The sequence below is a fragment of the Podarcis gaigeae genome (genome assembly GCF_964106915.1).
Source record: "Podarcis gaigeae genome assembly, chromosome: 13".
Taxonomy (NCBI): domain Eukaryota; kingdom Metazoa; phylum Chordata; class Lepidosauria; order Squamata; family Lacertidae; genus Podarcis; species Podarcis gaigeae.
Window position 1 is genome coordinate 33,634,071 of NC_139689.1, and position 23,467 is coordinate 33,657,537.

General features: G+C 48.3%; 1 protein-coding gene across 3 annotated transcripts in view; it reads right to left on the reverse strand.

Annotated features, from left to right (window-relative positions):
- Positions 1-1,176: 1,176 nt before the first annotated feature.
- Positions 1,177-23,467, reverse strand: part of OSBPL7 (oxysterol binding protein like 7) — a 44,631-nt gene continuing 22,340 nt past the window's right edge. For 2 of the 3 annotated variants that reach the window (XM_083708657.1, XM_083708658.1), the window contains exons 7-23: positions 22,541-22,667; positions 21,396-21,499; positions 20,572-20,664; positions 19,893-20,022; positions 18,987-19,135; positions 17,617-17,712; positions 16,519-16,650; positions 14,255-14,348; positions 11,790-12,091; positions 10,692-10,829; positions 9,072-9,135; positions 7,916-7,994; positions 7,672-7,816; positions 6,010-6,154; positions 4,585-4,711; positions 4,154-4,276; positions 1,177-3,640 (exon numbers count right to left, since the gene is read on the reverse strand). In XM_083708657.1, the coding sequence (XP_083564783.1) occupies positions 3,532-3,640; positions 4,154-4,276; positions 4,585-4,711; positions 6,010-6,154; positions 7,672-7,816; positions 7,916-7,994; positions 9,072-9,135; positions 10,692-10,829; positions 11,790-12,091; positions 14,255-14,348; positions 16,519-16,650; positions 17,617-17,712; positions 18,987-19,135; positions 19,893-20,022; positions 20,572-20,664; positions 21,396-21,499; positions 22,541-22,667 (2,157 nt within the window). In that variant the 3' untranslated portion in view covers positions 1,177-3,531. The remainder of the gene's footprint in view (positions 3,641-4,153; positions 4,277-4,584; positions 4,712-6,009; positions 6,155-7,671; positions 7,817-7,915; positions 7,995-9,071; positions 9,136-10,691; positions 10,830-11,789; positions 12,092-14,254; positions 14,349-16,518; positions 16,651-17,616; positions 17,713-18,986; positions 19,136-19,892; positions 20,023-20,571; positions 20,665-21,395; positions 21,500-22,540; positions 22,668-23,467) is intronic. The other variant, XM_083708659.1, reaches the window with a different exon arrangement.

A 23,467-nucleotide genomic window follows, 5' to 3' on the forward strand; every position in this document is an offset into this window, starting at 1 on the left:
TTATTATGATTATGATAAATTATAATAATTTATACCCCGCCCATCTGGCCAGGCCTCCCCAGCCACTCTGGGTGGCTCCCAACAGAATATTAAAAACACGATAAAACATCAAACATTAAAAACTTCCCTGAACAGGGCTGCCTTCAGATGTCTTCTAAAAGTCAGATAGTTGTTTATTTCTTTGATACCTGATGGGAGGGTGTTCACAGGGCGGGTGCCACTACCAAGAAGGCCCTCTGCCTGGTACCCTGTAACTTTGCTTCTCGCAGTGAGGGAACTGCCAGAAGGCCCTCAGAGCTGGACCTGTATCCAGGCTGAGTGATGGGGGTAGAGAAGCTCCTTCAGGTATACAAGGCTGAGGCCGTTTAGGGCTTTAAAGGTCAGCACCGACACTTTGACTTGTGCTCGTAAATGTACTGAGAGCCATTGTAGTTAAGTACTTCCTCTGGCTGCTTGTCACTTTCCTGCACCATCGCAGAGCTGGTAGCTGCAGTAACTGCATCTGTCAAAATGATCTTAAACTGGTGCTGTAGCACAGTATCTTTGGCAGTGATTCACCTTTTTGAACCTTTCCACAACCATAGATTTATGAAGTGACATCTGCCCACTACCTGCAATATGGGCCTGCTAAAAATAAATAAAATGGCTCCTATTCCAGAGTTGCTTTTAGGGGGATACTACGTACTGTGCACATTGAGCAGTCAAAAAAGGGCATACAATTGGTGGCTTGTTGGTTTTTTTTAAACTACTATTCAATTGGGACGTGGGTGGCGCTGTGGGTTAAACCACAGAGCCTAGGACTTGCCGATCAGAAGGTTGGCAGTTCGAATCCCCGCAATGGGGTGAGCTCCCGTTTCTTGGTTCCTGCTCCTGCCAATCTAGCAGTTCGAAAGCACATCAAAGTGCAAGTAGATAAATAGGTACCGCTCCGGCGGGAAGGTAAACGGCATTTCCGTGCGCTGCTCTGGTTCACCAGAAGCGGCTTAGTCATGCTGGCTCCCTTGGCCAGTAAAGTGAGATGAGCGTCGCAACCTGGCCACGACTGGACCTAATGGTCAGGGGTCCCTTTACTCTTTATCTTTACTATTCAATTATTGATGGTGAGGAACAAGCAGTTGATCACACATGCTTGCCGGCTGAGGAGGATGAACAAAATGGCCGCCACACGCTGGAACCTTTCTGAAATCTTTGTTTTTATTATTGGACACGCCGTGGAGTGTTCAAGCCACAACACAAAGACAGAACAGAGGCCAGTCAACATGGACGCAGAAGACGGAATGGCGGCTCATCACTGGACCAGCCAGGTGAGGTGAACGAAGAGCAGGCCAACCTGCTTTGTGGGCCAGACGAGACATTAAAGACAACCAGCACACAGAAAGGAGGGGCAGACAACAAGACAGGACACCAATCTGGATCAGTTGGGCAAGAAATCTTCAGGAAGGGGCAGAAAGGGAGGAGCGAATAACAGGGAATAAATTAAAGCTCCCCCTCCTATGCAGTGATTATCAAAACCCTTTCAGGAAGTGTCAGAGATACAGGAAGTATCTCTTAAAATAAAATAGAAGATCAAAGCTGAAAAGTGAGGCTCAGTTTCCAACAGTGTGCAAACCCTACCCTCTCCCAGCAAGGAAGGGAACCAAAGTGCTTTGTAGACATTCAGTTAATGATGCCGCCCACTTCAGACCCACGTAAATGGTAAGGCTGGGCCAGTAAACAAGAAAAAAGCAGAAAAAGGTTCTTGACCACCTCGGGGTGAGTTGGGCAGCACAGTGGTGAACTGCAGTAAAAGAACATAGAGTCTGGGCGCTAAAAATATATAAAGCTGTGATGTTCCTAGGCTGCCCTGCATCCAGATTGGGAATTCAGAGAACTGAGGCCTGCTTCACATGTTGTATTTCTCCACTTCGGCAGTAGATGTTCGTTTTCGTAAAGCTGGGAATGCTCACAGGTTTGCAGGATATAGGAGCATGGAAGATGGGCCTAGGAGTTCTGCATGATGGTCTCATACTTGTGCCTGAACTTTGTAACTTCATAAAGACATGCAACATTTTCCAGTTACAGTACTTCCTGAAACAGAGTTTGAAAACTGGGTGGGGGATGAAACCAGGAACAAAAACCATAAAATTGGAAAGCTAGGTGTGAACGGAGCCATTGGAGTGAGCTTGCAACACCTTGTAGCCCACCAAGCCAAATTAACCATGTGTACTGCAACCCCTCTGGCGTTCAATAAATCTGGAAATGCAATGATAGCGGGGACTGTCAAACACTCGCTGGTCTGCATTGGCTTGGTGGGCCACAACTCATGAGGGCCTGCTCTAGACTCAGCCAGAATTTCCTCCTTTCTTCCCTCCCTTCAAAACAGGACCAGAGCCTCAGGATAGTCTATATTCCTCTTGCCACAGCAGAGAAAGAGATCGGAATATGTGTTTTGCTCCCATGACACACACACACCTCTACATTCAATCATAATCGAGGCAGCTTTGCATATCACAAGTTCTGATAGACCCTGACCTGATGCTGAGGTGTCAGTGTTTCCTCACTTTTTAAAATTATTGCTTCAAACGCTGAAGGGCAGTGGAGAGGAGGAGAACGGCTTACAATCCTAGCAAATAGGGAGGGAAGGAGATACCAGAGATGGGGTGATGAAGGGAAACAAAACACACACAGAATGTCCTGATTCAATGCTATAAGCCCCAACAGTGGCCCAGAACTCAGAGGACTTCCTTAAGGCGTGGGGAAAAGTCCTGGAGTCTCCGCCATACCAGGTATCTCTGGCTCAGAGCGACATTAACCCAATTCCCGTCCTTGCAGGGAAAAAGAGTTGCCTCAGAGGACTACCACAGCTCCACATATTAATCTGCTCCTGGAGCAGGAATTCCTAACCTAGGCCAGGCTTTACCTCAGAACAACCACCGGGAGCGACTTGAAAACAACCAAAAAAAAAAACAGGAGGGGAGGGAGGGCGCGACCAGCCACCCCCCAGAAAGAAGCTACTAGGTAGTCAGGAGGACCCAAAACGTCCGGTATCCAGGCTTCGCTGTGCAAACAACCACTCCACGCTGGAGCACACATTTGCCACTGTTCTCTGAGTAAAAGGCAAGCTTTGAAAATTTAAAGAGCAGTCCCCCATTTTCAAGTTGCTTAGGGGGGCGTCCAGTCTCGCTGCTTCTGCCCCGGAGCCGATTTGCGACTCGGCGGGTGTTAAAGTGCTTCCTGTCGCCATCCGCGGCAACCCAAGGCTCCACACCAAGGTCTGCCTAGCCAGCAGGCAGCAGTTTTGAGGAGGCGAGATGGACCACGGTCGCCTTCCTCAAGTGTGCGAGGGGGGTAGGGCTGCTTTGGAAGTGCATGGCGCAACACCGAAAGGCGTCCCTCCGCTTCACGAGGTGCTGGTAATCCCAGGATTGCATGCCTTGGTCACCTTTGTGCTTATTTAGCAGGGGGTCCTTGCTGTCTGGTCTCCTACACACACACACACCCCCGCTTTGGGAGATGGCGGGCAGGCACAGCCGCTCCCGCAGTTGCTAACCACTACCACAAGACGGCGCTGTCCATATTGCTGAAGCCAGGCTCCGCTCTCAGCTTCCAGTAGCTGCTGTTGGTTAACCAGGATTCTTTGCCATTTACATCCACTTGCCGCCTGCCAGGAAGAAGGAAGAAGAAAAGGAGCCCATTAGAAGTCAGGGTTAACAGTTTGGCAAGGGGAGATGCATCTGGAGCCACTACCAATTCATGTTTCAAAAGCAGGGCATGTTTTGATTCACCCATCGGAAACAGGGAACTAGGATGTTGACAGGATGCAACCTTTGGGGTGTGTGTGTGTGTGTGTGTGCGTGTGTAGTCTATATGCTTACAAAAATAAAAAAGAATCATGTACCAAAAAAGGATGAATCCCGCAATCTGTATATAGATGAAAATCAAGGAAGACTACATGTTTAATTTTAATTTTGCATCCTCTGCTCTGCTTCTATAAATGGCAAGGAGACTCGAGTTCCACCTCCTCGCAACAGGACACTTTGCTTCACCAACCATGGTTAACTCCTGGTTTGCTAAATAAACCACAGCTTACATGAACCATGGGTTGGCGTTTATGTAAAAACCTGGCCATAGGCTCCATGGAGGAAGAAACAACAGGAAGCAAAGGAGGAAGAACCTGAAGAAGCGCGCCTGATGAAGAATGTTGTTATCCTCCATCACCCGACGCCGGTCTCGCTGCAGCTGCTCGATTCGCCGCTTCTGCGACTCTGCCGCCTGCACATTTCCCTCTTCTAGGTACCTGGAGAAGTGGGGAGTAGAAGGGCGCCAAACCCAGTCATATTCATTTCCTTTTCATATCAAAAACTTGTGTGTGCACGTCTATGGGGTGTAAATGGCAGCCAGGATATGCAGGAAAGCTTACGATGGCCTTGCGTTTTTTATGTTCGCTCATTTCCCTAATTTTTGTGTATATCAGCTTTAGCATGGATGCTGCAAAAACGGGGATTTCTATGAACAGAAGCTGCCTTGAACAACTTACCAGCAGAAAAGTAGGCTATCTGAAACAAAAGAGGAAAAGACTGTCCCCAATGGCTTTCCTGCCCTCACCTTTGGTCAGGCCTCAGGCGTGTATCTGTGGAGGGAAGGAGACGCTTGAGCTCCGGCGTTAACTCATTGAGCTCCAAGGCAAACTGAGTGAAACCATAGTTCTTCTCGAAGTCTCGAGGCATGGGGTCTGGAAGTGGCAGGGGAGACACAAGGCAGAGAGAGAAAGATTTCAGAAGATCAGGTGCCCACCACCCACTTACTCTGACAGGTTGATCCTACCTAAATCTCTCAAAAGCTGCGGATTGTATTGGTTGCTGGTCATGCAAAGTGGCCTGAGATGAGAGTGGGGACCGGTTGCTGAATTTACATAGGCCTGCCCAAAAGAAGGTGCTTCTTGCCAGAATAAGCACCCTTTTCACCATTGTTTGCTTTGTTGCTTTGTGGCCCAGAGTTAGTCGAAAAGAGTTTGTTTTTATTTTCTGCCTGCCTCAAAGGTTGTATCCCACGTTCTCAAAGTCATGCACTATCACATAGCTGTGTTTCCAGACAATAGCTGCCCTGGTCTGTTGCATATTTATGTTCCCACATTCATCCTCGAACGTTCCAGGCACGTTAAGGCAACCTTTCCTGTTTCCTTAGAATGGGGTATGCTGGTTGCTAGACAAGCAAGCAGGTCTGAGATGAGGGAGGGGATTAGGACAACGGCTGCTGATGTCACAAAGGATTCTATGCTTCCCAGAAGAACAGGAAGTCATCTTTCTTGCAGTTCCTTTCTGTTATGGACCAATGCAATAAATGCTATTCATGGATTCCTATGCAGTTATTATGAGATGTGGGTGTTAAGGAACTGGGAGCTCAAAGGAAAGGTCCCCAAACAAAGTCTATTACTTTCCTCGCCTCCTCAGATTACAGGATATCACTCCCACTCAGACAGCAAAAGTGGTTCAGGAAAAGATGGGCAAACAGATTCACAGATTCATGGAAGAATGCTATACACGATATGGATCCATTTGATGGTGGCTCTTGCAGAGTTTCCATTCCTTTCAATAGGACTTCCCCAGGAGAACACCTTAATGATTTGCGCTCCATGGGTCAGATCAGCTGTCTACCCTTAACGGCCCCCAAATTATGTCGCCAAAGATGTCTGCTTCATGGTAGAGGAGCCTTTGGCTACTTGGACCCCACCCAGCAACTATCCCTCCCACAGCTTCCATACCTTTAGAAGCCATATTTACATGTACTTCCGAGGTTCAACAACAATAACTAGAAATTTGATAAATTTGATCTCTGGTTTCAAACTAAGACCAAGCACCACCCGCATCAGAAATCCAGGTTCCGCGAGTTTCCACAAAGAACTGTGGAATTGTTGCCTTCACGGAACTGTAGCATTTCAGAACGGACTCATCAGCCATTGTGGGGCAAGACCTACAGGAGTACCAGTAACTGCCAGTTTCCCCCATTGCCCCGGTGCAAGCAGTTCCTTACTGGGCCTCCAGATGCACTTGCCGACAGGGGCCACGCCACGATACAACCCGTCGTGCCACTTCCCGAAGAGCCGGTGGATAACCTTGCCGCTATGGCTGAAAATGGCGCCCTGCACCTCGTTGACCCCGGAACCCCAGTACCGTGCCTGCCAGAGAGGGGAGGGTGCGGTTAGAGCAGGGAGGATGGCTCCACACAATCAGGTGTCAATGCAGGCAGGAACAGGGTGGGAAGAATAGGGCTGGAAGGAGAGACTGAAGGATGGGAGGGCAGGGAGAAACCTGGGAGTAAAAGGCAGGGAATCAATTTGGGGGTCAGGCGTTAGTGTAAGAATTAAAAGGGCTCCAGAGTGGGGAGGGGAATCTCAGGATGGTTAGAGAAAGACAGGCCTGGTTTGCATGTCACTTTAAACCAGAGTTAAGCTTAACCATGGTTTAAAGGTGGACCATGCAGCATGCTGCTAAAAAGGTAAAGGGACCCCTGACCCTTAGGTCCAGTCGTGACCGATTCTGGGGTTGCGGTACTCATCTCGCTTTATTGGCCGAGGGAGCCGGCATACAGCTTCCGGGTCATGTGGCCAGCATGACTAAGCCGCTTCTGGCGAACCAGAGCAGCGCACGGAAACGCTGTTTACCTTCCCGCTGGAGCGGTACCTATTTATCTACTTGCACTTTGACGTGCTTTCAAACTGCTAGGTGGGCAGGAGCAGGGACTCAGCAACAGGAGCTCAGTCCGTCATGGGGATTCAAACCGCGACCTTCTGATCGGCAAGTCCTAGGCTCTGTGGTTTAACCCACAGTGCCACCCGCGTCCCATAGCATGCTGGTACATAGATGCAAATTGCGGCCACTTTGCACCTTCCCTGCTTCTGCAGTGCCAAGAGCCAAGCTATGGTTTGGATTAGCATCACTTACAAACCTGGAATCATGGTTTGTTTCTCTTCAAACAACCAAGGTTTTCTTATTTAGTTTACTGCTCACAGTTTGTTTGGAGGAAACAAACCAGAAGCCCCAGTTCAAAACTAATGCTAAGCCAAAGCATAGGTTAAATCTCAGCAACGTGGCAGCAGAAAGAGTGAAGCAGCTGTTATCTTTTCCATTTGCACCATCAAGCTGCTTGTTCATCTTCAAACCATGGTTAAAGTTAAGCAAGGTTTAAAGTGATCTCTGAATGCTGCCGCAGAGTGAAGAATCTCCAGTAACAGGCACGGGGGGGCGGGGGGGAGGGAAGGGGGAAAGAGACTGAAAGCTCAAAAAATATGGAGTGAGGAGTGCAGAATGAAGACACTGTGCAGCAGGGGTGAGGCAGTCCAAGGGGAAGAACCCAGGTACCACAAGATGTGCCAGGAAAGAGGGAGAGGCACCAGAGGGCAGGGCCGTAGCTCTGTGGCAGAGCACCTGCCTTGCAATCAGAAGGTCCCATGTTCAATCCTGGGTATCTCCAGGTTCGGCTGAGAAAGACCAACGCCCCAAACCCCAGTCCAAATGTAGACAAGACTGAGCTGGGATGGGCAAGTGTGCCTGACGCAGTATAACACAGCTTTGAATGTTCAAATTCAGATGCCAGAGGCTGGGTTCAGAGCCAAGAGGGGTGGGATTTGAAGAGCAGAAGGAGCAGGGGGGCGAGGGAAGAACGCAGACAAAACAGCCCCAGGTCAGAACCTACCTTGCAGAAGGTGATCTTGCAGTGGTAGGTGCTGTCTCTCGTGTTCCGGATCAGCACCTCGCCGTAGTGCTCGATCCAGCGCTGCCCACTCAAGATATTGTGGATGCAGGAAGTCACCTTGTTCCATTCGTAGTGATCCCCAAACCTTTCGTTGGGAGAAAGAAAGAAGGGGGATCCAGGGTCTGGAGATGGGTGGAAAATCCACCAAGGTTCAAAGGGGCAGGAAACAGGATGGGCGACTCACCTGGGAAGCTGGACGTTCACTGTACCCACGGGGATTATCTCCAAGGATTTGCCCCAGAATTTATTTTTCCACTTCATGTCTAAGCAAAACAAAATATTTGGGGTGGGGGGTAGAGAGAGAGAGAAATATGAAGTGAGGTCACACTAACTATGGAAGGTAAACCAAATTGTGAAGTGGGGTAGTGACTGCAGCACCGATTATGAGCCTACTCTAAAGGCATTCTTCTAGGATAGTGTTTCCCAAACTTGGGTCTCCTGCTTTTTTTGAACTACAATTCCCATCATCCCTGACCACTGGTCCTGCTAGCTAGGGATGATGGGAGTTGTAGTCCGAAAAAAACAGATGGACACCCAAGTTTGGGAAACACTGTTCTAAGGAAGAGAGAGAGAGAGAGAGAGAGAGAGAGAGAGAGAAAGAAAGAAAGAAAGAAAGAAAGAAAGAAAGAAAGAAAGAAAGAAAATCCAATGCTATGGCCAATGGTATCTGCAAGTTGACTTTTCTGACAGAGCCCATCCTGGCCTCCTATTGTCAAATGCAAATAAGTTTTTGCTTGAGTCTATGTGTGGGGAACCTTCAGCCCTCCAGATCTTCCTGAACTACAACAGCCATAATCCCCTAGCAAGCAGGGCCAAGATGTACCGTATTTTTCGTCCTATAGGACGCACTTTTTCCCCTCCAAAAATGAAGGGGAAATGTGTGTGCGTCCTATGAAGCGAATGCAGGCTTTCGCTGAAGCCTGGATAGCAGCCTGTTCTGGGGGCTGGGGCCGGGGGAAGCTCGTTTGGGGGGGGGGTTATTTATTTATTTCCCCCCAAAAACCCGAGGTGCGCCCTATGGGCCAGTGCGCCCTATAGGGCGAAAAATACGGTAGTTCAGCAAAATAAGGAGAGTCACAGGTTCCCCACACATGCTTTTGTTTATCGGTGAGGAAGGGACACATGCTCAGAAAACACTCGTTCATGTTCAAGAGCTGACTCCTCAAATGTTTTAAAATCTGACTTGGGACAGAACTCTGTCGACAAACTGGAACAGTCTTTTTGACCCAAGAAACAAAGCGCACACTCCCACGCCCCCAAAGAGAGCTCCTGGGTGCTATTTTCTTTCCCTCCTGCACACTCCTTCCAGGCATGTATTTGCTTTTACCTTGAAGCCTCACCTTGCCAGAATACGAAGTTGTCAGACTCTGCGTGGCAAGCCGAAACAGGAGGATGGTGGCAGACCTGCAGTTTAGGTGGGGCGGGGGGGGAGGGCAGAAGGAAGAGAATAAGTCATCAGTGTTTCAGGGGTGGGCACCTTCAAAAAGTGTGCCATTTCCAAAAAAAGGAGCTGTTTTTTCTTTCTTTCTGCCCACTTAAATTTCAGAGAAATCGGCAGAAATTCAGGTCATGACTGCACTCTTAAATTGGGGGTTGTGGTTTAACAGGATTTAAATAATACAGACTTCCGGAGGCGGCGCGAACGGCAATGGCGGTCCTCTTCATCTTGTGAAGAGGAAGCTCCGCAGAAACGGGTCGTCCGCTACGGCGAAGCGGAGATTTAAATAATACAAATGTTCTCTGGATTGCACATTAAACCTCCAGATTCAGGGACCGCATTCTGCACAGAGCAACAGATTTAATTTGTGTACCTACACCTGTATACTCTGCCTCCAATGTGCTCCCATCGTAGGTTTAAGAAGGACTGTACACACGATGATAGCCACAATCCATATCTATCCTGGAGTTTCTGAGGAAATTCTGTGTTAGGATGCATTCGCACCCCCCTCCCCCAAACCAGCGTGGATCTAAATTGAGGAAGAAAGAAAAATCTAGCTGCGTTTTAAGCTGGTAATATGTATGCAGACTTAGGCCTTAGGTGGGCCCTAAACACTTGGCCTAAGTTACCTGACAGGATTCTTATGAGGATAAAAACAGGGTATGTTCCTTGAAGGAAGTGCCTGGCAAATAAAACTTCTACTTAAAAATCCTGGGCCCAGTGAATTGCTGCTGATGGAAACCACAATCTCTTTGCAGGTTTTATTTCAACTCTTGATAGCCCCAAGTGGCTATCAAAGATGCTCACAAAATATCCTCAAAATAAAAGTTCCCAGTTTGGTGTCGAGAACAGAAATAACACAGCACCCCATATGGTGCCATGATGATTCCAAGTGGCATTTTCTGCCCTCACCCTTCTTTCTCCTTGGCCTCTGCCTACTAGGCAGCACTGTCCACTGAGGACCTCTGAGGGAAGGGAATGCCCTCAGCCCAAGACAGAGTCCCAAGTCTTCCATTCTGAGTAAGAGCCGGGAGACAAAGGGCTCGGTCCACACTTCCACTTGCCCCATGTCTAGAAAGCACGGGTCCAATCTGTTTCCCACTTCTCTTATTCCCTCTAGACATGGGTCTGAGCAGTTCTGCCTTTCCCAAGCCACTTTCCCTTGGAAAACACATTCTTTGGTGCTAAATCGGAGCAAACATCAATCTGAAGAAAACTCGATTGACATTTGCTCTGATTCGGCGGATTTTCCCTGGGGGCAAGCAGGAGTGTGGATGAGCCCTAATTTATTTTTGTCCCACCCATGCCCCTCTCTCAGCCCCAATCATCCTCTCCTTCCCTCCTAAGGTAAAAAAGCAAAGTCCTGATCCCTTTCGCTACTCCATGAGAAACACTCGCCCAACCCCTCTGGACCTGTAAGCCTGAGGCACCTGCCATATTGCTTGGCGGATGAGTGCTCCCCTCTTTCGACTGCCCTGCCTGCCTGCCTGCCCTCCTCCCTCTGCTCTCTCCAGCTCCTTACCTGTTCACTTATGAAACGAAAGCCCTTGTCTGGCCGGATGCACTCGTACGTTTCTCCAAGCACGGGGTTGAACGGCTTGCTGCCGGCACGGTAGTACGTTGAGGCATAAGCCGATACAGCGAAGGCAGCCATGCAGATCTATGGGAAGGGAAGGGAGATAAACATTAGGGGCAGAGAAGGGGTGGGGGGTGGGGGACAACACATAACCAGCTGAGAAAATACCGTGATTGTAAAGGCCAAGGGAAAGGACGGCCACTGGGTTAAAGCTGACCAAAAGTCCAGAGGTAGTAGCCTTATTATCAACTTACGATGGGGTAGAAGGTTTGCAGGCTATGAAGGAACTCGCTCACAAATTTATCGACAGCTGCGCAAATTATGATAGCTAAGCAGGGGCAAGCAGAATTTAAAATGGAAGAATGGCATAAAGGGGTGTGGGATATAGTTATTAATGACAAATTAACATGTGCCATTAAGGTAAGACGGCGAATATGCAGCAGAAATTATTTTGAGGAGATGTGGAAGGTGTTTGTAGGATTTGTACTGTTACAATGTAAAGGGGTCAAACCATCGCAAGAGGTGTTAAAATTTTGGGAGGTTGGAAAGTTATAGTGGAACGGTCTCGGTGTGGGGTGCACATTTTTATTCTTATATATTTATGATTATTATTTTGTCTAAATAAATAAATAAATTCTTTAAAAATAATAATAAGTCCCGCCCCCCCAAAGGGAAAGGACAACAATGTTCTGCCAATCTCACTGCAGACTTTGCCTTTCCAAAGGGGATGGGTTCAATCTCAGGCCAAGTAAGAAGATTCAGGCCAAAGGGATAAAAGAACCTCAGGCCCAGAGGCCAAATGCAGGCCTTCGATCTGGCCCTCAGGACTCTCCCTGGGCCACACCTGTCGCTGCCCCCGATTTGCGCCTGCCTTTAAGCCTTTTATATTTGGCCTGCCTGGAATGTGATCTCCAACTCTCTCTTTTCCCACCAAGAGCTGGTCCCCCAAGGGATACACACGGATGACCTTCTCGCCTGACCAACACAACCCCTGTTCCAAGATGGCGGCCTGGTTAAGGCGATAAAGAGGGCGAGGCCATATACCAGTCTTTCACAGGGGTCCAGGTTGCGGCTGGCCGCATCCAGCAGGGCACTGTACTCAAGTTCTTCACAGAGGCGCTGCAGCGTGTTGAGGGGCTCGTTCAGCTGAACTGGCATGGAGACCTTGGAGAGATCCTTGCCGATGTTGTTGCGGAGGATGTTCCAGACGCTAACATCGCTGGCGTGGACGTGGGAGGCCGGGAGGCAGTTCCGTCGGATGATCCCGGGACCCGGCCCGGGGAGGTACAAAGGGAGAGGCACTGGCAGGCTGAGGCTCAAATCAGAGGTGTCCCCAACACAAGGGCCTGTAGCGAAGGGACAGAAACAGCTCTTGTCAGGTCTTAAAAGAAACCCTACGCCTGGTTGTGAAACTGAGAGGCAAGACCCAGTGATGGCTGAAGAAACGTATTTAATGTTGTTGCTCTTCAGAGTACGAAACCCCTGCTTCGGGACATTTTATCTCCTCAGAGCCAGGAAACACCCTGTTTTGCAAACCTGAATTCAAAAACCCAGTTTTGTCTCTGCAGTGATTCGTGACAAAGAGCTTGCCTCCTCCTTGTCTGACTCATCACGGTGCTTCCACCACCTCTTCCTGCGCATTTGAGATTAGGAGCCAGAAATCAGTCTCCTCCAGGCAGGGACTTTTAGATATTCCCTCTCTGTCTAGTTTGCCCACGACATGGGGTGTATGAGGCTTCTGTGTTACAAGAAGCACAGCCCCAAACTCTGAGGGCCGCTCCCCACTCACTGCAAAGTAGCCAAACACGGCCCATTTTATACACAATTTCCGCACAAAGAGCCCTTGTGAACTACATGACCCAAATTTGTATTTCTGTGTGTTTAATTTGAATTCAATTGCATTGTCTTTCTTTACTGTTGTGTTATTGGACTAGATGTTGCTGCTAAGATAAATAAAACATTTAAAAATGTTAAATGTCTAGCATTTTGTTTCCAGCAGCGGTCAGTCAGATGCTTCTATGAAGGTCACAGGAAGGCTAAGGATGCAAAACTTTTTCCTTGCTGTGCTGAATGCCAGCTTCTGATATTCAGAAGTATAGTGGCTCTGAATATGGAAGCTCCACTAAGTGGATAACAGTTAGGGACAGACACACACACACACACACACACACACGAATCCTCCAGGGGGTTGTTCTTTCGCTTTTAAAGCCATCTAACTTAGCAGCTAAGGGACACGGTTCACAAGCAGTTCAAAAAGCACATCAAAGTGCAAGTAGATAAATAGGTACCACTCCGGCGGGAAGGTAAACAGCATTTCTGTGCGCTGCTCTGGTTCGCCAGAAGCGGCTTAGTCATGCTGGCCACATGACCCGGAAGCTGTACGCCGGCTCCCTCGGCCAATAGAGCGAGATGAGCGCCGCAACCCCAGAGTCTGCCACGACTGGACCTAATGGTCAGGGGTCCCTTTACCTTTACTTAACCTAGCAGCTAACGCCAGACTTTGTGATAGTGCAGGAGTGGGAAGCTTGCAGCCCCCTGACTCGCTTTGTGACAGTGGGAAGGAGAATGACAGGGAAGGAGGAAGGCAAGATGGGGACAAATTAGGGTGCTAGGAAGGGAGAGTCAAAATGGGGGGGGAGCGATGGGAAAAGAAGCAGGGGGGGGAGGAAGCCCCCTCTGCTAGTGATCAGATCAGAGGGATCTGTGTGCGCTCCCCACCCACCCTTAGCAGCCCATGGAGTGTGGAGGAAGAGGGAGGGAGAGAGAAAGTGGTGGCTGAGAAAAAGAAAGCAAGAAATGGGGCAGGGGCAGGGGCAGAAAAGGGGTCCCACCCGCTTTCAGCTCTGGCTCCACCCAATTCTAGCATCAGCCCCACGCTGCTCCATTATCCCCTAGGAATGTTGTTCTTGACAGCCCCACACCCCTGTGGAAGTGAAATCCAAAATGTCAATCATTTTTTATGTGAATGGTTCCCCCCCCCCCCTTGGTGTCTATTCCAACTCTTGTACAGTGGTACCTCGGGTTACATACGCTTCAGGTTACAGACTCCACTAACCCAAAAATAGTACCTCGGGTTAAGAACTTTGCTTCAGGATGAGAACAGAACTCATGCTCCAGTAGCGCGGTGGCAGTGGGAGGCCCCATTAGCTAAAGTGGTAGCTTGGATTAAGAACAGTTTCTGGTTAAGAATGGACCTCCAGAACGAATTAAGTACTTAACCCGAGGTACCACTGTACTATTACTATTTTGTATAACTTATTCTGGAAAGTCGCTATATACTCTGGGACAGCAGGCGACATTTATAAGCTCATTGCTCTTTAGTGCCCTCCAGATGTTGTTCGCCTACAACTCCCATCAGCCCCAATGAGCAAGGACATTTGTCGAGGATGATGGGCATTGTAGTCCACAGGTTCCCTGCCCCTGATTTATCCCCTCCCCTAGTCGTGGCTCTGTTCTGTAGCTCCTCGTCTGCAAGCACACCCACCCTGATCACCTCCTGGAACAAGTACCTTTGAGACAACGCCCTGGTACTCCCGCCATGTCTGTGGCTTCCTCCAAGATGCTGTTAGTCACCTCGCTGATGCAGGACTCGTCGTCTGTGGCCTGGAGGAGCAACAGAGGTTACACAGGCCAAGGGAAGTGGTGGGCTTGCGAGGAAAGAGGAATGACGGGGAAGAGGAGGTGGTGGCTGTGTTGAGTTTAAATGGAATCAGAGGCAGGACAAAAGGCTAGGACTTAGGCAAGGCGCATGGAATCCAATGCAACTTTCCTGTGTGGGCAAGGTGGACGGAGGCGGATCTTATATAAAAAGGCCCAGCAAAAATCCAACAGGGGTGCTTTTGGAAAATGGCGTCAGGGTGGACTGACAGCACAAACTTAGTCAGCGCAATCTCCATTCTCCTTCCCAATCAAGTTTCAAAGCAGGAGTGGTGAGCCTCTGTCCCTCCAGATGTTGCTGAACTACAGCTCCCATCATCTCTGTTCAATGGCCATGCTTGATGGGGCTGATGGGAATTGTAGTTCAGCAACACCTGGAGGAACAAAGGTTCCTCACTTTAAAGGAAGAGGCTGCTGGGAAGTCCTTGAGCCTTATGTACTCCTTGGCCCTATAGCGAAAACGGGGCAGAGGCAATTAGGCCCTGAAATTCATCCCCAGCAAAATGACTGAACCTGGAAGCCAGAGAGGATATGTGGGAAGCAAAGGCTGCTTCTCCCGTGAAGTGTAGGATAGAAGGAGAGACAGAGGACAAAGATGAGAGAAAGATTTCACAGGATCCTCCAGGTCCACATTGCAGAGACGGTAAGGACTGTGACACAGAACTCTTCGAAGCAATCGAAAGAAGAAGCCACAAGTTGAGGCCTTGGACATTAAAGGAATAGCAAGTTGGAAAAGCCCAGCCATCTCCTCAGATGCCTTCAAGAGCCATGGGAAGAGCTGCATGCAAGCAGGGGGTTGTGAAATTCAATACCATAGTGCTCTTGAGTCTCTCAATTTGAAGCAGGCACCTAGAGTTGTGTCCGAAAGAGAAAAGGTGGTAGAAAAGCAGGAGGAGGAGGATGAGAGGCCTAAGAGAACACATTGCAGAACTGGGCTAGGCCTGGACCTTTTACTAGGAAGAGGGAGTGAAGAGAAAGAGACTGGATATAAAAGATGTATATGGGCAGATGTATATGAGGAGCTGGGGTGGGAATAGGCCACTGGGGGGATGGGGGGGACAGCAGCTGCTAGGCGGGGGGGAGTGGCTTTGCTGCTGGCTAATTCACAAAAGGATGAGAGAGAGAGAGAAAAAACAACAGTGAAGACACAGCAACAAAAATGTAATTCTATTTGTTTTGTTTGTTTGTTGTTTTTTTAAACTTACACGGATATGGAGCCTGTGACACAAGATCTGAAAAGCTGGATTAAAATCTAAATCCAATTTATTTACCATTCCCATTGCTTTTTAAAAAAGAAATGCTGCCAAGGCTTATCTTTTAAAAAATGAATCACTCACCAACAGTTGTTTATAAGAATATGAGCTCAGATGTGCAGGACGTTAACTGAGCAAAATTATTGTGCATTTTCTTGTTGTTGCTGGTTATTTTTTCTTTCTTTTTTCAAATATTTTTTATTAGTTTTCCATTAAAAACAAATCCAATCCAATCATAATCCAAATCAAGGAAAAAAGCACACACAAAAATCAAATTACAATCCGAATTATTGTGGGAGGCAGCCATTTCCCACAGCAGGAAGCAGGAAGTCCTATTTAAAGGTTGCTGGTTATTTTTGCAGGCATCAGCAGGTAGAGACACTGACCGTATGCACACTTACCTTTCCTTCACTTTTTACAGGCGCAGCCTGCTCTTTAAAGCTCTGTGTCTAAGCATTTCTCATGCTCCAGAGCTTTCCCTGCAAAAACCCGCTCTTTAGCGCTCAACCAGAGCAAACGTCCATTTGCAGAAACACCGAACTGACGTTTGCTCTGATTGAGCGCTAAAGGGTGGGTTTTCTACTGAAACAACCACTCTCTCCTAACGGCCTGTAAGAACACCTTGCAATTAATCTGCAGCAGGGAAGATTATGCTGGGATCAGCTATAATTTCACCTGTTGATGTGTGTCACCATAAATGATGGCTTTTGACCATTTGCTCTCAATTACCACAATCATTTTGTTTATTTATATGGGGAACCCGTGTACCTCCAGATGATGGAAGCTGTAGCCCGGGAACAACTAGTGGGCCACAGATTCCTGTTTTAAAGACCCCCCCCCAACAAATGGCTATATCCACCAACCTCGTTCTCAGATGAGCTGGCCGACAGGAAAACCTCGCAGGCATCGAAGAACTCCGTGTGCGAGTCGGAGAGAGACACGATGCTGCGATTGGAGAGCTGCTGCTCCTGACCTTTAACCAACAGGGCATCCGGCTAGAGGGCAGAGAAAGAAAAAAAATGTTGCCAAGAGATCCAGTCAAAGACAATTATGGGGTTACATCGCTCATCTAGCTTTTAGGCCAAGGGAGCCGGCTTTGTCCACAGCTTTCTGGGTTGTGTGGCCAGCATGACTAAGCCGCTTCTGGCACAACGGGACACCATGACGGAAATAAGAGCGCACGGAAACGTTTACCTTCCCGCTGCAGCAGTACCTATTTATCTCCTTGCACTGGTGTGCTTTCGAACTGCTAGGTTGGCAGGAGCTGGGACAGAGCAACAGGAGCTCATCCCGCTGTGGGGATTCGAACCGCCGACCTTCTGATCGGCAAGCCCAAGAGGCTCAGTGGTTTAGACCACAGCGCCACCCACATCCCTTAACCTGAAAGTATCACGGCCAATAGTTGTGGATGAACCTCACCTCCCTCACCTCCCATGAATCTCTCTATAGTCCTTTTTAAAAATCTAACATCCAGCCTAATGGCCAGAGTCACAACCTGTGTAAGTAATTAAGTAATAAAAGTAACCGCTTTTAGTGGTTTGGAAGGGATCAGCTTGCCTTAGGGACTCAGGAGTTTGTCTGGTCTGTTTATTTTGCAGTGGATCAGCCCAATCCATCACTCCTGAACTTGCTTCCAAATTGGACTCCAAAGGCTCATCCGCACATGAATTGCATACAGTTTAAATGCAGGCTTTTTTTTCTTTCCGAAAAGTTACACGCAACACAACGGAACAGATCTATGACCAATCACCAGTGAAACTCAAAACAGGATGGAATATGGCTGCTCAGTTCATCTCTGGGTTTGCCTGGAGCTCTCTGCAATACTCTCTGATCAGGTTAAGAGCCTGCAGCAGCCTTTGCCAACCTGGTGGCCTCCAGTCGTTTTGGACTAAGACTCCTATCAGCCCCAGCTAGCATGTAGCGGCACATGTTTTCTCCGCTGTGAAAAAAGGACAGCTTACCTCATCAGGGTTAAATGAGGCAAAGGAGTCCAGGGTTGTGTCCGAGGAGATGGAGAGAGAATGGAAACGGCGTATACATTCCATATTCTCCAGTGTCTGCAGAGAAGCCAGGAGGGGGGAAAGGAGGAATTTAGAGAGGGCCGCGGAATGTAGATAAAGAAATTGCCATGTAGAGCATCATAGACCAGGCAATGCTTAAATTTCTCAAACGTGAGGTACCAGCGCTTAAAACCACCAGAAAGATACGGAACCCCTCCAGACTGGGGTTTGTTTGTTTTTGTGGGAGTATCCTTCAACATGTCATCGATGCAATAATAGTAATATCTATTATCTACAGGTGGCGACCATTTTAGGTGTGTTCTACTGACGTGCAATCACCAATGCGTGGGTCTTTTTGGACCTGGAAGGAGGCAGAACAGGGGTGGGGCTTATACAGGCTCCACTGACGCATTTGGGGGCTGCGAATTTTATCACATCATTGTCATTTGGAAGGGCACTCTTGAAATATAGCGCAACAAAAGTAAGGCAAAAATTAAATAAATTAAGTGGCATGTTTGTGGTGCACTATTTGACAGGGCTTCAGCATGCACAGATTGGAAACAAAAGCAGTATGCCTGCCCCAAAATGTTTGCATTGAAAACGGGACCGCTTATACCTGCCCCAATACCACCGTGAGCCCAAATCTATCATGAATGCACAACCCAAAACAGACATCTGTGGAGCCCCATATTCTCTATGACTTGGGCATGTACTTAAATCAAATATGGAAAACTTATTTTGGTCAAGGTTTGCATTCCCTCAGAAGGGCTGGGGTGCGTGTGTGCCCAAAGCCACCTGAAGAAATGGGGGCAGAGACAGTCAGACTCCCTTTACCTGGCTGAAATTAAGTTCATGCTCTTGACTTTATATATTCTGTATTTTTCGCTCCATAAGACGCACCTGACCATAAGATGCACCTAGTTTTTAGAGGGGGAGTGCAAGAAAAAAAATATTTTTTAAGGGAGCGCTGAGCAGAGCCTGTGTGCTCAGCACTCCCTTTCATGAGCCATGTGGAGCGTGTGTGTGGCACTTGCAGGCTTTTCCCCAGGAGGCTTTTCCCGCCTGAATTCGCTCCATAAGACGCACACACATTTCCTCTTACTTTTTAGGGGGGGGGGGAGTGTGTCTTATGGAGCGAAAAATACGGTACTGTACACTGATTGAGCTATTCTGTGCCAATGCTGCAGTATTCTGCATATGTTGGGTTGTTGTTGTTGTTTTGGTTTAAGCATCTAACATTTTTTTTTAAAAAAAAGTAATAATTCTATACCAGCAAAGTTTCAAAACCAGCAATTGGCGAGCCTGCCAGAGGACAGTGGGAGGAGTCTTACCCCGGCTGTTGCCATGCCGATGCCACCCCCACGGCCACCCTGGGCGGAAGACATAGTGGAGCGTTGCAGATCGAGCGTCTGCTGCAGTTCTTGGAGACGGTCTCGCTCCGCTGTCAGCACGGCCAGCACGCTGCTGAGGGAGCCATGAACTGGCAGAGGAGGAAAGCACATTTCAAAGCAGATCCCATCACTCATAAGGAACCAGGCATTCGGCAAGGACTCCGGAATCCTTGGAATGATCAACTTTTGTTTTTAAAGGAAGGAGCTCATGTTTCTAGCCCTTAAGGCCACCTTGACCAATTTGAAAACAAATGTATATAACACCCAATGAAAACTCAAAAAGTGGAGCGAAGTGCGTGAGCAGAATTGGCAAACAAGGCATATATATATATATACCCCGCCCTCCCAGGGCAAAGCCGGGCTCAGGCAGTTAACACTAGTAAAATTACAGTAAAAACATAATAGGAAAAGAAAAAAACCAATTTAAAATACAGGTTAAAATGCAATTTAAAATGCAGCCTCATTTTAAAAGTAGCCCATAGATACACTCATCTTGTTCTGCAGAAGCTGAACTAGTTATGTAAAACAAGAACATTTCTGCGATTTATGCAGGACACAAAACCCAGCTTTCCTTTGTACAGAATCTGGGTTGTTTCAGTCACAACACTATGATTTATCGCGGCAAAGAATAGGTTGTGGAAATGGGGGTAATTAACCCCCCCAAAAAAGGAACAAGCCCATAAAACAATCTTTCCTTCCAATCTCTCTCAGGCTCCTGCTCTCTGTCGACCTTCGAAATCAGCACATCCCTCTCCACCCACAACAAAAATAACAAATATAGGTAAAGTAGGACTGTCATTCCTGAGCGTTGCGTACAACAATAGCCAACACCTGCCACAAGCTGACCTTTCTGAGCTAGAATCCAGAAACTTCTCTGCAGCTGGCTGTATTCCGGAGGGACGCTAAAGATGGCTTGGTTCTGACAGGATTCCAAATATCTCGAAAGGTTGGGCACAGAGCCATGCAAGCGCCCCACCTGCAGGCGACAAAACTCTTCTGGTTTAGATACCCAGTACAACATTTCCCCAATCACACCCTCTCTCCCCTTCCATATTACTTAAAAGTAGTGCTTTTTCCCCCTGCGGGGATGCAGGGGTACCTATACCCCAAACATTTTGTAAATCTTTGTACTTTTGTCCATTTGCTGTATTTATTTCCCCCGATTTGAACTATAAAATGGTGATTTTCTTGAGTCAAAATGAGGGTACCCCTAAACATATTTTTATAAAAAAGCACGGCTTAAAAGGCCTTTCTCCTCTGTCCCAGAAAAGCATTGCTCTCTCAATAACAGCAAGACAATGCAAAATGCCACCCTCCACTTTCTAAGCTAGACACACACCTCATATCACAGTGATAGCCAAACTTGACACTCCAGCTGTTTTGGGGACTACAACTCCCATCATCCCTAGCTAACAGGGCCAGCGGTCAGGGATGATGGGAATTGTAGTCCCAAAACAGCTGGAGGGTCAAGTTTGGCCATCACTGCCATATCAGAATAGACACCCCCAGTCCCAAGCCAGCTCACCCTGCCTATCGTGTCGTCTTTTGCAAAACTCTGAGTGCACCAGATGCGGGTGGATCTCTTCCCCTTCCTGGGTCTCTCCGTGCCCGCTGAGGTCTGTAAAAAAATCAAGAAAGAGTCTCCTGCCACAGCTACCATCAAAAGTTTATTCAGAGTCAGAGAACTCAAAGCAGGAATTCCTCAATTTGGCAGATGTTGTAAGAGTGGGTACATAACCATGCAAATCCATTCTAAGCCCATGGTTGGTACATTACTGAAATGGCAAGAAAGCAACTCCAGAGCCAGTGGCAACTGCACTGTAGGGGTTTGGGATAGATGACCTTTGGGATCCCTTACAAATCTATTATTGTTGTTGTTGTTGTTATTCTGCCCTATACCCGGAGGACTCAGGGCGGTTCACAGAACAAAAATCAAAATATAAAACCACAAAATAAATAATCAAAATAAAAAACAACAACCCAACAACCCAAATAACAGAATCTACAATTCTATGATTCCACAGGAATATAAAATATAATATAAAACAATATAAAAACACAAAAATGCATAATACGGTAACAAATAAAAGCAATTAAAAAACGCACACAGTTTAAAAGGCCATAGATTGTTTAAATAGCCAAAGGTGTGGGAAAAGTGGAATGTTTTTGCCTGGCGCCTAAAGATATATAATGAAGGCGCCAGGAGAGCTTCCCTGGGGAGAGCAAGTGGGGAGCCACTGCAGGAAAGGCCCTGTTCTCATGCTGCCACCCTCTGGAGCTCTCCTGGAGGAGGCCCAGAAAGAAGGGCCTCAGGTGATGATGACTTGTTGCCATCGCCGCTCTACATACCTGACTATTGGAGATGAGAGGAGCAGATGGAATGCGGTGCAGGGTCTCCAAACTCTGCAGCATCCGGTTGAGCTCTTGAAGTTTTCCCTGACATTCGGAGAGTTCTGAGGGAAAAAGAAACCAAACGTTACGCGTGTGAAAATTTTGCACTCGGGAAGAGCATGCATGGGCCATGTCTGCAGATTTAACACGGCAGAAACAGGCCAGGGAGTCAGGAGGCGGGACTTCCTGTCTGTTGAGTACATCGGCTCTTTGGTCAGTGAGCATTTGGAAGACAGCACATACTATATCATGGCAGCACTGTAGAGCAGGAGTCGGCAAACAACAGTCCGCGGGTCAGATCCGACCGATTTTCCCTCGGGATCCGGCCTGCTGACGGTCCGTGGATTGTGTGGATTCTGTTTGTTACATTTTTTTCTGCACCGCCATTTTTTGGGGGTGCCATTTCCCCTCTCCCTCTCACACACCACGGCGCCTCCTCCCTCCTCCTCCTGGCTTCTCCCTGCCCTGCGTAGAGGAGGAAGGGGGCTGGGATGAGCTGGCTGGGTGCCATTTTGGGCAGCGCCTCTCCGGAGCCAGCCCACCCTTGCGCCAGCAGCACCACAGGTAGGCAGGAGGAGGGGAGGGGCTGGGGGGGGAGAGAAGCCCCCTCCGCCGTGTGTGTGTGTGTGTGTGTGTGTGTGTGTGCATGCAGTCTGGCCCACCACAAGGTCTGGGGGACGGTGAACCGGCCCCCTCCCAAAAAAGTTTGCTGACCCCTGCTGTGGAGACATTGGGTGGATGGCTTGCACTTCAAGCATAGTTTGGAAGCCAAATTCCCACAAAGAACTACAGCATGCACAGCCTCTCTGACCCACAGGCTGCCCCTTCATTCTGGCTTATAATGGCCACTGATTCCCGCCCCCCTCCAACTCCTTAGCCCACTTCTGATCTGCTGACCCTCCCCAGGGAAAAGCCTTCTTACTGGAAAGGTGCTAGAAGGAGAGAGAGATCAATGGAATAGGAAAGGGTTCCCCAGCAGCAGCAAATGCAGACGTCAAGAAGCGACCATGCTTGGCTTGGAAGAGCAGAGGAGAGGGAGCTGGGAATGGTGGAAGGCGAAAGGGCATTTGTTCTAGGCAAGCGGTAAGAAAATCCCATCTCACCTGCTGAACACCTGTCCAGGCCTTTGCTGTCGCTCAGCCAAGAATTCACCTTGTGTCGGGGGCCGGCCAGGGAAGACAAGGCAGGGGCACTCTCGGACATCAGAATGCGGTGCCGTGAGCTGCAGGCCTGCAGGAAGGAGGCAAGAAGATGTGGGCTGAACAACAGCTAAGAGCAAAGGATTGTGGGAGGCGTGTCCATTTTGCAGGCCACAGCTGTGACTTTTCACCAGGAAGCTCTCCCTGGGACCCGGGCACAAAGCTGAACAGCAGAGGCAAAGTCATTTTAGGATTTCAGCACCCCTTTTCTCTATAAATCAAGAGGTGAAACCAACTAAGTGCCAATACTTTAAACTCTTTTACAAAGCCACATAAAGTATACTGGTCATCCTAGGGGTAGGGAACCTATAACCTTTGAGATGTTATTGGACTCTCAACTCCTATATGCCTCAACCAGTATGGCTAGCTAGGATTGGAAGCTGGAGATGTGCAGCAAGATCTGGAGATGTACAAATTCAGTTATACACGCAGCCGACGCAATTTAGCAGCTGAACGTTACAAATGTATTTGCTAGATGTACTTAACATTTCCACGGGAACCACCAAAGCTTAACTTTGGCCTATAAAGCAACTCTTTCCTGCCAGAGCTATGTAAGGGCCCCTCCAGACTGGTTTAGGGTTTTGTTTGGCAGGTCTATGCACAAATAGTGCATCCATCCAGAATGATACGGCATTATTGCCCTCCAGTGGGCAGCTCCTGCCCTGTAGCACAACAAAAGTGGCACAAAAAAAGACTGCTGCAACATTCTTTTCATTTGAAAAACGACAGGATTTCAGAAGGAAGTTATGAGATGTGCACCGATTGGAAATGAAGTGATGCGTTTGCCTCAAAACTGTTGCAGGTACAAACGGCACTGAAAGCAGGATCTAC